Below are 16,856 nucleotides of genomic sequence, written 5' to 3'. Positions count from 1 at the left end.
ACACACACACACACACACACACACACACACACACACACACACACACAGACTTTGCTCTCAGTGTCAGTTATACACAAGGTGTGCATTCAATCAATGCAGAGAACAATTGTGGATTGGTCAAAAACAATTACATGACTGAAAAAAAAGTTTCTTTTTCATCCAGAATCATTTACAGAACAGGCCCAATAAGCACATAATTAGCTGATTGCTGAGTATATGTCCATCTTGGCAGAATGTGGGTAAAATAATCACTGTCCATTAGTCTTATTTTCTTTACTATAAATACTTCTCCCGAAGTTTAAAGGAGAAGTCCCAGACAATTAAACAAATAAGTACAAACTTAGTATGAAAATAAAATCCCCAAACAGAGAACTATAAATGTCAATCACTATATCCAAAATCTAGCATATCTATCCCCACCCAACCCCAAGAAATCCATTCAACTTCAGGATTTACCCCAGGACAGACCTATTAGACTCAACCTCCTATCTCTGACTCACCAGACTCAGGCAGTACTTCATTCCATATAACTATCCACAGGGACATTTTTTCATCTCTGCCTGCTGCCATTTCAAACCACTCCCTACCCTGTATCACTGGGCTTTGAAACAATGTTCTCTCCATTGTACAAGATCCAATTAATGTTTATCTAACAGCAGCTTCAATAACCTTTCCCATGTAAACTATGGACACTATTACTGTATTTTTAAGAGAGAAAAGAATCTTTGAGAAAGTGGGAGTTTCATTGTCATTTTCCCTGAGATTCTATTTCCTTTTAAGGGTACAATAATAATGTTGCCTTTGTGGAAGGGCTAATAAAGTTGGTAATATATTTAAAAAGCATTAGATTAAAAAATATTGTGGTGTTTTAAGTTATTCCTTAATAGTTAAAAAAAAAGCATAAAAGAAAAAAAATCAAGTGAAGATCTGTAAGTGACCAAGGCAGTTCTGCTTCCTTCTCCTTTGTCCCTTTTCCTCTAATGGCCCTCTCCTCCATTTCGGTTCATTCTCTCAGAGGACCACAGGATTGTAGATTTAGAGCTCAAAGAATCAAGGACTTAGAGCTCAAAGCATCAAATCCAACAGACTTTTTCTTAAACAGAGGAAGAATCTGAAGCCCAGGGAAGTTAAATGACATCACCAACACATGCTTAAGAGGTAGGATTGGAATCTAGGCCCTCAGATTACAGAACAAATGTGTTTATTATTCTATGCACATACTGCTTTCCTTTCTAGGTCTCAAACAATCCCTTCTTTAGAAAGATCACTGTTTCTGCTTTCAAAACTTTGTATCTAAGACAGAGATGGGGAACCTGAGGCCTCAAGGCCACATGTGGCCTTCTACGTCCTGGGGTGTGGCCTTTTGACTGAGTCCAAGTTTTACAGAACAAATTCTTCTATTATGGGGATTTGTTCTGTGAAGTTTGGATTCAATCAAAGGGCCTCACTTGAGGACCTAGAGGGCCACATGTGACCTCAAGGCTGCAGGTTCTCCACCCCTGGTCTTAGACTTATCTACACTTCAATCACTTGTAACTTAAGCCACCCCCTTACTGACTTTAGTTCTTCCCAACTTCCTGCGGTGGAACCCATCTTAGTCACCCTCCCTTCTTCCCTCTAACACAGACTCGGATATTATGACTACGTCTTTAAGAAGGAATAGCATTTAAAAAAAAAAAAGAAGGAATAGCATCTTGGAGAGTAACATTTTAACTGTCATTCTGGAGTGGGTTAGTTGTCTTGGCACAGAGAAGCCACTGAAGAACTGAGAGAAAGGATGAAGAGAACTTCTTTCCTGAGAAACTTAGTTTACAATCTGTGTTTGTAAGAGACACTGTGACCTGCACTTAACTATTATTTTGTAAAGAGACATTATGAAGACAATTACCATTCTAACTGAATTACTTTCTATAATTCAAGGAGTTGATGTTGCTGAGAATATTCCATTCTTTTTCCTGCTTTTGAAGAGTAGAGTAATGACTCTGTGAATTTTCTTCACTGTCAGTCTACTGTAAACATTTATGTCTTTGTGTTATTTGTTACTGTATAAACTGTATGGACAATAACATTTATGTTTATCTAAATCTATGAGACCAGGGTTTGAAAATGAGAGCCAGATGAGTGAAAGCTTATAGAAAAAAAGAAAAAAAAAAGACTTGTCTAGTTTATTTATAAACTAAGGCTGGGGTGGGGGGGAAGGGGGTGGTTCGGAGCTAATTCATGGGACAGAGATTGTACATTTCTATCAATTTATAAGGAACTATCACTGCCTTAGAAGCCAGGATAAGAATAAATAAGAAAATGAATTAGTAGCAATTAATAGAAAGAAATGAAAAGTTGGTTTGATTACTAGAGCACATTTGACACCCACTAAGGTTACACGAAAAGTCAATGACCCTAAAATCTCTTACATTAGCATTTAGTCATGTATCTTTTTAGGATGTAGTTGGCTCAATTGGCTTTTAAGGGTTCTACGTTTTCATATCTGAGTTCATCCTGGAAATACCTACTTTTCCTTTTTTTAATTAGATGATGTAAAATTCCTAGTTTCTTTTGAGACCGGCAAAATCAGAACTATATCAGTCTTTATATTTTGCAGAGCCTCATTCATGGTGATAGGTTCATGTATTTAAATAAAAACAGAACACTCTTGTCTTAATATTATGATATTCAATATGGAATTTAAAACAACTGACTTCTTTAAACTATAAATCAACTTTTATATTGACTAAAATAAGTTACATGAAATTAAACATAGCAATAAAGTAGACAAAAGAATGGACACTGAATCAGCCTGGAGGGGGAAAGAATGTAAGGAGTAAGGGGGCCTGGGTTTGAAGCTGGTTCTGGCACATCCTTTTACCTTAATAATGGACTGTGATCTATTTTAGGACATGAAATGTTTAGAGATCAGACAACCATCTTGGATAAGAAAAACATATTCATGCATCAAGAATCAATCTGAGTTGATCATCAACCCAGTTGCTCTATCTTCGACACCTGACTAAAGTTTAAAGAGGTTAAGTTGCTTACTCAGGACCAAAGAGCTAGTAAGTGTCAGGTGGAATTTGAACTAGGGTCTTAAAATCTTAAAATCCAAGCATTCAGCCATTCTGAAACCATTCAAAATATCATGTCTGGAGAAGAACTGGTGAGTCCTCAGTTTATACCTCTGATGCATTTAAGTATTAATTCTGTGTTAGAGTTGGGCTGGGTTTTTTTTTTTTAAAGCATAATATTCTCTTAAACTTGTAATTAGCTCTATGAGGGCAGGAATCTTATCTAAATTTTACATCTTCTACAGGAGTCAGCAGATAATTAACAGAAATATATATATATTATATATATATATTTTTTTTAAAGGCAATTGGGGTTAAGTGACTTGCTCAGGGTCACACAGCTAGTAAGTGTCAAGTGGTTGGTTTGAGGCAACATTTGAACTCAGGTCCTTCTGACTTCAGGGCTGGTACTCCATCCACTGCGCCACCTAGAAGCCCTCAACAGAATACATTTTAAATAAAAGAGAGATTGTTAAGAACACAAAGGAACTGAGGACTTGCCAATTCTTCTCCAGACATGATATTTTGAATGATTTCAGAATGACTGAATGCTCTGATTTTAAGACTATAATGAATCATTTATAGGATATATCTTTTTAATCAATGAACTGTAAGAAAAGTATGAAGAATTACAGAAAAAGTATGCTAAAGTTTTTTTTTCTTCCTAACTTCTATCATTTCTAAGAAGTATCACTAAACTATATTTGTTCTCTTTGTAGAATGGAAAGGTCATAAGAGGAAGAATTAGTGCGCAGAAATGTTATATATAAATATGTTGGTTTTTTGTATGGAACAGTAACACTACTAATAGAATGGAAAAAATAACTGGAGTAGGAGTCAGGCAACTAAAATTCTTGTCCTTATTTTACTACTTACTGGCTATATGTGCGATGCTCGGATTTTTACTCTGTAAAATGTAGGTGACATACTTCCCTTCTTACTTTACAGAATATCTGTTACAGTTTTTTTGTGGGGGGGTCCTGACTCAGGCCAGACTCCTGTTAGTTTTGGTTCTATGCTGAAACAAAATTAGACATTCATAAGTCATTCAACAAAGGATAGGTACTAAGTTGATATTCAATAAAGATAGAACTCCTCCAATTGATATAGCTGAATAAAGCTCCCTTGCTTAGAGTTCTTCATGGCTATTTTGTTCTTAGGTGACCAAGAAGTGATGTTGACACCCTGGGCCTTCCATTCATCTGAGCCAACCAAGTCTTTAGGATGGTGTCAACACTACCATTTAAGGAAAAACTATCCTAACTTGCATAGATTCAGGAAGAGAGATTTTGCTCTGAGCACATGGGGTGTATGATATGATACTGGGTTGTTAAGACGCTGCAAGTTCTGCCACAGTTTACCATGTTGGAAAGCCTTCAAGTACAGCCTCATCATCAGACTGCTTTCTAAGAACTATCCTAGCTAAGTATGAAGAGTCCCATCACCAGCAGAAAGGCCACTTGGTGACAAAGCAACCCATAAAACAAAGACAAAAGAAAACAAAGAAAATGGCCCTCATTGATGTGCACCCCAGTTTTCACCCCTGAAGTGGCTGTGACACAGTGGCAGGAAAAAGGGACACAAAGTACAAAAACAAACCTATAAACAAAACCTGACAAAGTCTTTGTGCTGGCTATGAACATTAACTTAGCTGTCAAGCATTTTAAATGTGAATTGAAGAAGTGGGTCATATTTTTTATACTAGCACTATATAGGGAAAAACTGCTACTAAATGAGAGTTGGCTTGGAGGAGCTCCCTGGAAAGCCAATAACAGGTAAGGAAGAGATTGGTTTTATTGTATGTCCAGAAGCCACAAAAAATGATGTTTCATTGGACACCTGGTTATCTTGGAGTACTCATGATAAGCATTTGTGAAATGAGCATCATGAACATCAAGCATTTTAAGGACTTAAGTCTATGCCAGAGGATAAAGAGGTAGGGAAATTTTAGGAAGAGTTTAGGGTTGGAGATGTAAACCTGTCAACCTCTAAGACCATCTAGTCCAATTTCTTTAATTTACAGAAGAGAAAACTGAGGTTCCAGGATAGGTTAGTGACTTTCCCCAGAACACACAGGCATAATGAGCATCAGAGGCAGGGTCTGAACCCTGGTTTTCTGACTTTTAAGTCAGTACTCTTTTCTGCAAATACACTGCTTCTTCCAAATTAAATCAATATTTATTTTAATAATCAATAACTTCAATGTAAAAGTAAGTTTATAAGATATCATCAGAGAGATATAAGACTGGAACTGGAAGCTTCCAGAAGAGCTGCAGATTAGCCATAGGTAGAATACATGCTCCATTGCAATGTAAAAAATAAAAAAAGGCCCCCAGGGCACTGGAAGAATGCTTGTGGAGGCTTGACAAGAGTGGCACAAGATGAAAAGGCACTGGCAGGAGTATGTACATGGATGAGATCACAGAGCAATTAAAATGTCAAATAAAATATTATTCCTGTGAAGGAACAGGAATATCTTCCTCAGTATAACATATGGATGGAAAACCAGAAACTAAGACATTTCTCAAGGCCATACAGAATCAAACAAATAGAAAAAAAATCAAATAAATCAAAGTAATAGAATCAAGATTATAAATTAAGTTATCCAAATGTTAGTCCAGCATGCTGTCTTGGACTAAATCACACTGAGTTCCAATTAGTAGCAAAGTCCCATACTACTCCAGTAAGACTGTAATATCCAAAAGCAAAGAGTACCAAATTACAAGCTAATAAATATATATTTCTCTCTCTCTCTCTCTCTCTCTCCTAGATTTCACTGTGTACCCAGGGACGTCCCTCATAAAATAGTAATAACACTTGTCTCTTCAAAGTACTGCATTTTTGACTTACAGTGTCTGGTTTGATAAATGTTTTCAAAAAGTCAGATATGTTTTCCTTACAAAAATAAACAAATGCTTAATCAAAGGGCAAATCTAAGATTCTGCAAAGGATGTATGGGAAAGAGAATCTCGAAAAAATTTTGTCAATTCAAAGTATAATGAAACCTTTCTTAAGAAAGGTCTGTGGGGGCAGCTAGGTGGCACAGTGGATAGAGCACTGGCTCTGTAATCAGGAGGACCTGAGTTCAAATCCGTCCACAGATACATAACACTCACAAGCTGTGTGACTCTGGGCAAGTCACTTAACCCCAAATGCCTCACAACAAAAAAAAAAGAAAAAAAAAGTCAGTGAATAGTCAAGACAGAAATTAAATGTTTAATGTGGTTGGCCAGGTTTTAAATAGATTTTAATTCTACTTAAAAAAACCTGAACAATTAGTAACATGCAAAATATCATTCTTTGAAAGGTGATTTTATCTTGTTTTTATTACAATTAGTTTGCACATTAGTTTGTATAATTCATTAAAGTCAATTACACATTTCATAACATATGCCTACATAAAAACTCAAATGTTAACCAAGCAACAGCAGTTTCTAATTCACATTTGCCTGAGTCACCATATTACATCATCTTGGCAATATAATCTTTATACACATTCCTAGATGGAACAACGTGGAACTGCAAGGTTCTGGGCTTTCTGAATAAAAATTATAGATAGCTTTCCCCCATTCTTTAAACAGACAGAACAAGAGCTGGGAGACCGCATATAAAGATCAAGAAAAAAATAAATGATTGTATTTTCCCTCCAATATCAAATGCTTATCCTGGGTTTCGGGGGAAGGGGAGGAAAAGCTAAAACTTAGTTACTCTCAGAACAAAGAAATTAGATTTTCTCTTTTGTTCTGTTACCTATTAGAGCTAAATACCTATTTCCCTGACTCACTTATATTGCTTCTACATCATGTGTTGAGACTGATAGGTATGGACCCTATGGCCACCATGAAGTCTTATCAGTACACATTCATTTTTTCTACCCCTACCCCCAGATCCTTTAGGCATTACCTCTCCTAATGGTTTCCAAAACAGAAATCTGTTCAGAGAGGGGCTGAACCCAGTAGATATGACAAAGAGCCTAAAGCCAAAGTTGCTATTACCAAACAATATGACCTAGAATGATTTATACTTAATTCTTATTTTATATTTAATGTCTGCTTCATAGGACTCATAGCAAATATAAGTAACATATGCCAAAATGACCACCCAGCTTCGACCTAAATACTTCTAAAATAATCTATTCTGTTTGAGACCTGTTTTAATTATAGGAAGTCCACTTAAACTTCCTTGTAAATTCCAGTTAAAACTAATTCTACACTAGAGGGCCAGGCAGAAAATGTCTAATCCCCCTTTTACTTGACAACACCTTTTCTCTAATTAAATTCAATTCAACCAGCATTCATTAAGTACATACTATGTGCAAGGTCGTTTTTGGTTTTTTTTTTAGGAACTGACACAAAAACAAAAAACCCAGAGTAGTTTTTGCTCTTAAAATCAGATACAACACTTAACACAGATAAGTAAATACACTATAACTAGCTAGGAGAAACACAAAAGTATTAATTTCCCTATGAGTTGGCACCTGAGACAGCTCAGAATCCTCACATGCAGAGATGAAAAGGGAATAAATTCCAGGCAAAGGGGACAAGTTATGCAAGTCAGGGAGGTGAGATATGAAATGGAATGCTGAATACAGGAAATAGGCAGGTAAGCAAATTTGGCTAGAACACAGAATTTGTGAAGGAGAGTAATGTGAAATAAATCTGGAAAGGCAAGCTAGAGTTATACTACGAATGATTTTATGCCAAGTAAAATAGTTGTACTTTAACCTAGACTCAACAGGGTACCACAGATGCAAACTGAGAACACATTCAAACCTGTGCTTTAGGAATATTAATTTGGCAGCTATGTCAAAGGGCAGATTGGATAGGATAAAAGACAGGAAGCAGCAATCATAAAAGTTACTGAAACTGTCTAGGTAAGAAGTGATAAGGACCTATGTACTAGGGACTGTGGGGGTAGGGGAGAAAGGGGAAGGAAAGGAACCTGAAAGATAACTCAAAGGTCTTAAATCTGGACAAATGAAAAGATGATATTGTCCTGAAAGAAAAATGGAAGTTCAGAGGAGGGTCTGTATAGGGCTGGAGAGAGGAAATAAGTTCTATTTTTGATATAAATTGATTTATCACTTATCACAACACATAGTAGGCACTTCATAAATATTTCTTGACTGATTCTGAAGTACCCACTGGATAGCCACATGGATATGTCCAGCAGACAGTGACATAGGACAGGAGCTCTGGAGAAAGATTCGGGCTGGGTATACAGATTTCCGCTTCATTTTTACAGAGATAATAATGGAAACTATGATAGCTGAAATCACTAAGGAATGGTATAAAAAAAAAAGAGGACCCAGGCCAGAGTCTTGGGAGACAGTCATATTTTAATAGGCTAGAGATCTGAAACTAAGGATGGGCCAGACAAATACACAGGGAGATAATAGTGTCATGAAAGTAGAGAGAAGTATGCAGGAAGAGGGGGGTGATCAACAGTGTCAAAAGCTCTTTCAATCAATCCTCATACAACATGTTTGGTAAGACCATTCTGGTCACTTTTTGTCCAATATCCTGAATGGATATTGGACAAAAATTAAAAGACTTCTTAGAGAACTTTTTTTTTCTATAGATTCATTTAATTAAGTCACAGAAGAAATTACACAAAAAGAGTAAAAGAGGGTTGATTTAATTGGTTTGTTACCTAGGTACTTTAAAGCAAAGTTTGAAATAATCTTCTACTTGTTGGAAGGCTATCTGGTAAAGCTCATTTTAAATGACTCCTCTCCCCAAGAAAAAATACACATAATTCATATTCACAATTCATATTTAAGAGGTCATTCTAAGATTACCCTATTTGCTGATGACATAATGGCTTCTTTAAAATATTCTAGGGAATCAGAAAAGAAACTGAAACAATAGTTTCAGTAACGTTGCAAGATACTAAAATAAAACAAAAAATAAAAAAATAAAAAAAATAAATCAACATTTCTATATAGCAAAAAGAAAATCCAGAAGGGAAATACAGAATGGAAAAAATCTCATTTAAAAAAATCACACAACTAGAAAGGAACTGAAAACTAAGGCAGTGCCCATCAATTGGGAAATGGCTATTCAAATTCTGGTATATGAGGAATACTATTGTGCTATCAGAAATGAAAAAGGGGATAATTTCAGAGAAACCTGAGAAGACCTGTATGTTTGAATTAATGAAGAGTGAGGTGAGCAAAACCAGGAGAACAATTTTATACCATTACCACATTATAAAATGAGCAACTTTGAAAGATTTATGAACCCTGATCAACATAATGATCAAACATGACTGCAGAGTACCAAAAATAATGAATGAGACCTACCCACTGACAGAGAGGTGATAAACTAAATATTCAGAATGACACCTACATTTTTTTAACATGGCCAATAGAGGAATCTGTTATAAGGGCTTTTTTTTCCCCCAGAGGTGGAAGGTGAGAGAAAACAATGCTTAAATGAAAAAAATTAAATTAAATTTTAAGACCCCTAAATAACCCTAAAAAACATAAAATATTTAGGACTCAATTGACCAAAGCACACACAATAGCTAGTTCGCACTGTGGATAGAGTGTCAGGCCTGGAGTCAGGAAGACTCATTCATGAGTTCAAAACTGACCTTAGACACTTATTAACTATGTGACCCTGGTTGCCTCAGTTTCCTCATCTGTAAAATGAAAACCCCAAATGGGCCACAAAGAGTCAGACATGACTGAAATGACTGAAAAACAAATCCTCACAAAAATCCTGTAAAAGATTTATCATTTTACAGACAAGAAAATTGAGATTCAAAGAAATAAACTGGATTGTTGAAGGAAACACATCTAATAAACAGCACAGCCAGGCTTCAAATCCAGGTCTGACTCCAAATCCAGTGTTCTTTCCAATACATGATGTAAGCAATCAAAAAAAATCAGTAAGTATGCATAATAATTTATATGTGAAATTTGCTTCATTGTACATGCAATAGACTGGTCTTTTTTAGTTTTAAAGGCAAAAAAAAATTAGCATGAATATAAAATGGACATTAGGTCAATCATTGACATGTTTATTTCATCTAAAGTTTGACCACCTGCTTCTGCTCTTGAGAACTTTTCTAGCCATAGAACAAACTTCCCTTTGGAAGCTGAAAAACACCAAAAGAGGCCAATAACACATAGGAATTGAAAAGGCAGAACGGTGCTTCTGTTGCATCCTTTCTACTCATCGAATGAGGTAGAGGCCTAACCAGGCTACCCAAAGTCACAGGAAAGTTCACAGGACAGGTGAAAGAACAGTAGAGGCATGTAAGAAAGGCAGTAGTCAAAGCATGTTCCTTTGCAAGGCTGATCGTCTTTTCTACGTCTAATTTTAAATTTGAAAAGCTGGCACTGCACTTTCCATATAACGTTTTTTAAACTGTCAAAAGTACTACGTAAAATTTCACTAAGTAACCAATACTATTATTAATTTAAAAATCCTATCTTTAAATGTCTTATATGAAGACAATCACTATTACGTAGATCAATTAATATATTTAAGCTTTTTTTCCCCCACAATATGAGTTTTTATAATATGAGCTCCTGTACTGAATAGCAGTATCAGGCAATATTTTATTCACTTAAAAATACAAAAAAAGGTTTCTTAACCTCATTCAAAATCAAAAAAAGTATTTCTATAATCTTGTAAAGAAAGTTCAAATTATTCTAGAGACAGTTTAATATTTTCCTTTTGATAGGTTTAGTCTGTTTCTTTTTAATTACAAGGCATCCAATACTCACCACCAGTATATACCCACCAGTAGCAGGGTATATACTATGAGTTATTTTCCCTAGAATGGATCCATACTCTTGGCCAGTTGCATTTGTTACCAAAAGCAAACATTCACAAGAATGGTGGTAAAATTGGGGATTATAATCTGCCATCCATGAAATAATCTTTCCTCTGTGTGAAGCCAGATGGAGCAGACATGGATCAAATTTCCAAGACTAGCCTTAACTGAGATAAATGTCTTAATATGTATGTATCCACATTAGGTAACTATAAAATACTGTGATACCCCAAGGAATTCCAGGAATAAATTGATCTTTACAACATTCCTGTCAGGATGATAAATGCAGCAACTATCACTTCTATTATATAGTGTGTATCCAAAGTCTTAGTTTAGTTTCAGTATTATAATAGTAATCTTTAATAGCTCAAAACTTCAATGACTTTGGGTATATCCTTTATATAAACAGAAATGGAAATAAGGAGACTTAAAAAGGATTCATTTAAGGTCCCTTAACTCTTAGGTATTTATCATTTCCTCTTAATCTCCACTTATCACTACTCTGCCATTATTTATTCCCACTTACAATTACACTGCCACAATGGCCTTTTAACCCTCAGCTTAAAAAAATTTTCCATAAAAACTTCCCAGACCACTCCAATTGGAATTGATCTCTCTAGACCTGAAATTTTAAGACTATGCTCTGTATGTCTGCATCATTCAACTGGGACTTTATCTAAGTTCATGTAGTTTCCCCATCAATGCCTGGCACATAGTAGGCACTTAATGTTTACTGACTGTCAATAGAACGCATACTCCTTTAGGGCAAGGGCTATTTCTTTTTTGTGTTTGTATTCCCAGTGCCTGGAATATATCAAACACTTAACAAATACTTATTAAATGAATGATCATTCCATATACTCTTTTCCTACCAATAGTTAGAAAGAAAGGCACCTTGGTACAGTTGATAGGCAGCTGGCCTTGGAGTCAGAAAGACCTCTATTCAAGTCTCTTATACATATGAGGGGTATGATCAAGGGCAATTCGGGGCCCCAATTCTCTAAGGTTATTATTTATGTTACAGATGAGTTGCTAATCTGTCTTGGTAGATTTTCCACATTTGAGTTCCTCACACAAATGAAAGGGATAGATCATTGTTTATCTTAGCATGTGTATATGGCTAATTCAATCAAAAATATCTAAATGCGAACTTATCTTTCCCCTTAAATCCACTACCTTCTGCAACCTCTTATTTCTACCTAACTCACAGAGTTGTTATGAAAAGTGTTTTGCAAAACTTAAAGCTTGATATAAATTAGTTATTATTCTGTCAGTCATTCTCCCAGTTACCCACTCTCAAAACCTAAAGTCAACCGTGGAGCTTATCTAGTCCAACTTAAGTCCTGGCATGTTACCCGCTTATTCCATAAACTCCAGTGGCTCCAAGATCAATATAAAATCTTGGTGTTCAGAGCCTTCATAACTTGCCCCCTCCCTTTCCAATCTTCTTACACTTTATATTCTCTCCTCTTTTTACTCTGCCACGAAATGACACTGGCCCCCTGGCTGGTCCTTAAACAACACACTACAACTCCCAACTTCTACCACTTTAAGGAGATGTCCCTCATGCCTGGAATGTCCTACCTCCTCACCTTAGATTCCTGGCTTTTCTGTTTTCCTTCAAGTCAGCTAAAATACCACCTTCTTCAGCAGAGGTGTCAAACTCACAACCACAACTAGCAGAGAAACTGCCAAGTGAAGCCAGAACCAAAGTAAAAATAATTAGGAAACGTTTAACAAAATAAAAATACAGCATAATGTTTATTTCTGGTTTTCTAAATCGATATGCAGATGGCAGGGATCCTTTTCTATTTGAGTGTGACACTACTGTTCTACTGGGAGCTTTTTCTAACCTCCCTTAATTCTAGTGCCTACATTTTGTTGATTATTTCCAATTTATCCTGTATATAGCTGGTATATATCCTGTATACAGCTGTTTATACAGTTGTTTTCATGTTGTCCCTGCCATTCAACTGTGAGCTCCTTGAGAGCAGAAACTGTCATTTATCTTTCTTTGCATCCTCATCCTTTAGCATAGTGCCTGTCCCATAGTAGGCATTTAATAAATGTTTACTGACTGACTAGTAATTCTTTTGAAATTTTTCTCATGTGTATCTTCTTTTCAATTCCCACTATTTTCCCCCTGAATTAATGTAAATTTCCTAATTGGTCTTCCAAGTGCTACTAACTTTCCTAACATACCATTTTGAAGATCCCATTGCTCAAAAACGTTTAATGACTCCTCAATGCCCACACAATAAACTCCCAATGCCTTACTCTAACATACAAAATGCTACTACAGTCTGACCTAACAACTCTTCTATGGGAGCCTTACAATATAGCCAAACTGATCTACTTGCAGTGAGTCCTGATTTATTATGCTTTCTTTACACCAAATTCCATTCTTTGTGTAAGTCAAACTCTTCCAGCAAAGCCCAGTTCAAATCCCTCCTCTTCCACAAGTAGTCCTTCTCACCTTTCCCTCAGACCTCCAATAGGACTGGTCTGTTGGATACAACTAGTATATTAGCTTTCCTGCTTTTGAGCCCCTTGAGGCCAAAGTGTCTTAAGATATTTTTGTATACTTAGCACAGGACCCAAGTCATGGTAGGCCTGAATTAATCAGACAATGTCATACTTCTGGGTAACCCCAACTCAGGCAAATGTAACAAAGCAGTAGCATCAGAGTTCAATGACCTAAATGTGGAATCCAATGACTTACTAATGTTTTGTCTTTATCCCAGTGCACACAAATGTAACTTTAAGGATACAATTATAGTGGCTATTTTATGTATTTAAAGATGACCCTTAAAATTAAGAAAGATAAATCTGCAAACTTGTCATTGTTTACTTAACCTAAAAAAAATGAATAAAACTCATTAGATAATGTTTTTTATCATTCTCACCATAAAATCTGCTATTTATATTTCCAGGTAAATCAGACTTTTAAGCAAATAAGTGCCAAAAGAGCAACTCTTAGAAAGGAAACAAAGGAAATGGGAGGGAAGATCAAACACTTCCACAATCAACTGCTTCAAAACAGCAGTAAGGAAAAGAAAATCTCAGTGTGTGCGTGTGTGCGTGTGTGAGTGTGTGTGTGTGTGTATTTTTTAACCAGAAATTCAGATTTTTAAAATATGGAATTTTTTTGGATTACAATTTAAAATTTTAAAAATCTGTGTAAATATGCCCTTAGAAGAATCAGTACTAACAATGTTCAGCACTGAACAGCTTTATAATCAAAAATTATCTACAGGTTCTGTCCTTCAACATTAGGTACTGAATTTAAAAAAATTCATAAACTTTCAAAATAAAGTCACAAAAAAGGAATAAGGAAAGTTTGCTAATTAATTAGGACTTTCAGAATCTTACAAAATTGGATTTGCAAAGGTTATCCACTAAAAGTTAAAATCTAAAAATGAATATTCACTGTTTCTTGGACATTCCCTGAGGAAATCCCTAATTGCCTGTGATTCAAGGTGATTTCCTTTTGTGCTAAAGAACCTCCAGTCTAGCACCATGTAATAAAGTTCTCTCCCTTTTCAGCTTTCCTTTATTTAGGTTACATATACATCAGCCTAGGAGCCATGAGATCCAGCTTAGCTTTATGGGATTTTTCACAAAAACAGTTATTGATAAATGGACAAAACAAAGTAGTTTCTTCATCTACAAAATGATGGGTTGGCCTAAATCTCCAAGGTTCTTTCCAGAACTAAGCTACATATAAATGCTATGAAGTCCAGTGTATTCTTATTATAAATAAATTTGCCTTCCTTCATAAATTTTCCCTTCAGTTTCAGTTTTATGAGGCAAAGCAATTTTATTTTCTGATCTGGTATATTATTACACAGAAGTACTAAGTCTGCCTGAGTGTTAGTGGATTATCAGAATTCACTGTTACTGAAACAGGATTCAAAGTTTAGTCTTTTATTTTATCATACGTACTTTAACATACTGTTTATTAACAAACTTGCCCTATCCTACTATTTTCATCCATTTCCTTGGAGAGTTTTAAAAAGCATTTTAAATTTCAGTACATCATATCAGTAGCTCATCATGAGTAGACACCCAGTTTTACCATACCATCCTTTCACAGAACTGTTTTCTTTTTTTAATCAAAATCTGAGGGGGAAATTTTGCTAGAGATAAACTTGATACACCTTTGTCACTTATTTAGTCAAGGCCATACAAGCCACTGAGTGTGCCCCAGCAGGTGACTGTTATCTTTCCTTTCAATTTCACAACATGCCTGTCTGAGTCCCACCCCGAAGTATCAAGTGACTGCCCCCATCCACCCCCCCTTAGTAATATAAGACTGTCAGGAGTTTCAACAGATAACGACTCTAGCTGCTGGCTACTGCTTAGGACAGCTGAACCCAAACAAATGCATCACTCAGTTATCTGACCTTAGAACAGGCAAATAAAGAGGGTCTAAAGAAACAGGTCATCATGAGAGGTATCTAAGGAATAAATCAATTCTATATTTGGAGAAGAGGAAGAGAAGGGAGGTATTTTTGTAGAAGGATGAACATACACAAATAAAAGAACCAAGTGGCAGGTGTATATGGAAGCTGATAAGAAAGATAGCCCTAAGCAAAGATAATATAAACCAAAATAAAATCAGGGCCTCGGAGTGGGAAGCAGCCTTAAGTTTCGCCGAGAAGCTCCTCGGCTCGGTGCACCCACTTTCTGTGTGGGGCTGAACCTAAGTGGCAATTCGGGCTAGAGTTGTCAGAAAGGCTCAAGGACGCCTGGACAAATGAGGTCAACACCAGGGACGTGGGGAAGGGGCAAGCAGAGGCCGGGGAGAAGTCTGCTGGGGAGGAGCTGTCTGGAGAGCGGAGACCCCTGGCAGTCCAGGGCTGGGGGGCTGGACATGAGAGGGGGGAGGGCGCTCGGGGCTGGCCGCGGGGGCCGGGGTCCCCATCTTTCCGTCGAGGGTGGGGGGAGGGGTCCCAGGCCTCCGATGGACCAGGGGGAGGGCTTCCCGGTCCCCTCCAGGGGATCTGCGCGTCCTCTCCCCCGGCCCCTCTCCTAGGGCCTCCTCGGCCCCTCCCGGGTCCCCGCTGCCCCCCGCTTACCCACGGTGGACTTGCAGGCCTCGCAGAAGGTGTCGTCGGTGAAACGCTCCATCAGGCTGGTCTTGCCCACGCCCCGGGAGCCGATGATGATGACCTGCAGCTTGAAGTCGGCCGGCCGGGGCGGCTGCTTCCTCCGGCGGGCCTGGCCGCCCGACAGCGCCGGGGAGCCGGCGGCCGAGACGCCCCCGCTCAGGCCTCCGCCTCGCCTCTGCAGCGCGGCCCCCCGATCCATGGACACATACGGCTCCCGCTCCGTCCGCGGCCCGCTCCCCGGAGGAGGCGCCCCTCGGGCCCGGCCCCCGGCCTCCGGCCCCGCCGCCGCCTCCTCCTCCCGCCGCCGCCGCAGGGGATCGGCCCCTGGCTCGTTGTTCCCCGCCTCGTCCGGCCCCGCCGCCCCGCGGGCTCCGTGCAGCAGCTGCCCCACCGGCCGGCTCCCTGAGCCCGCGTCGCCGCCGCCGCCGCCGCCGCTGCCGCCGCCGCCGCCGGGAGAGGAAGAAGGGAAGCAGCTATTCCGCAGCAGCGGCAGCAACATCCCGGACGAGGAGGGGCAGGAAGGGGGACGAACCCGCGGGAGGGGCGCGGGGGGGGGGGGGCGGGCCGCGGAGCCGCGGGAGCCGGCGGGAGGGGACCGGCCCAGACGGGGAATCGGCGAGAGCGAGCAGACGGCGCCCCCTGGCGGCAGGGAGGACCGGGCTGCCGCCGAGCCGGCCGGAGGGCACCAAAGCGGCACCAAAGCTGTGCTGTGGCGTACTGTGGGGCGTCCTGTACTGCTCCCTCTCTCCTTCCTTCCCTCCCTCCTTTCCTTCCTTCCTTCCTTCCTTCCTTCCTTCCTTCCTTTCTTCCTTCCTTCCTTCCTTCCTTCCTTCCTTCCTTCCTTCCTTCCTTCCTTCCTTCCTTCCTTCCTTCCTTCCTTCCTCCCTTCCTCCCT

The 16,856-nt window shown here is 38.7% G+C and overlaps 1 protein-coding gene across 1 annotated transcript in view; it reads right to left on the bottom strand.

Moving 5' to 3' along the window:
- LOC114031809 (ras-related protein Rab-12-like) overlaps positions 1 to 16,856 on the bottom strand; it is a 50,795-nt gene that overhangs the window by 25,291 nt on the left and 8,648 nt on the right. Inside the window, exon 2 of the mRNA XM_027846949.1 lies at positions 15,929 to 16,663. Coding sequence (XP_027702750.1) covers positions 15,929 to 16,663 — 735 coding nt within the window. The remainder of the gene's footprint in view (positions 1 to 15,928; positions 16,664 to 16,856) is intronic.

The sequence above is a fragment of the Vombatus ursinus genome, unplaced genomic scaffold (genome assembly GCF_900497805.2).
Source record: "Vombatus ursinus unplaced genomic scaffold, bare-nosed wombat genome assembly UNPS02015255.1, whole genome shotgun sequence".
Lineage (NCBI taxonomy): Eukaryota > Metazoa > Chordata > Mammalia > Diprotodontia > Vombatidae > Vombatus > Vombatus ursinus.
The sequence above is the reverse complement of the archived record's forward strand: the minus strand, read 5'-3'. Positions and strand labels throughout refer to the sequence as shown.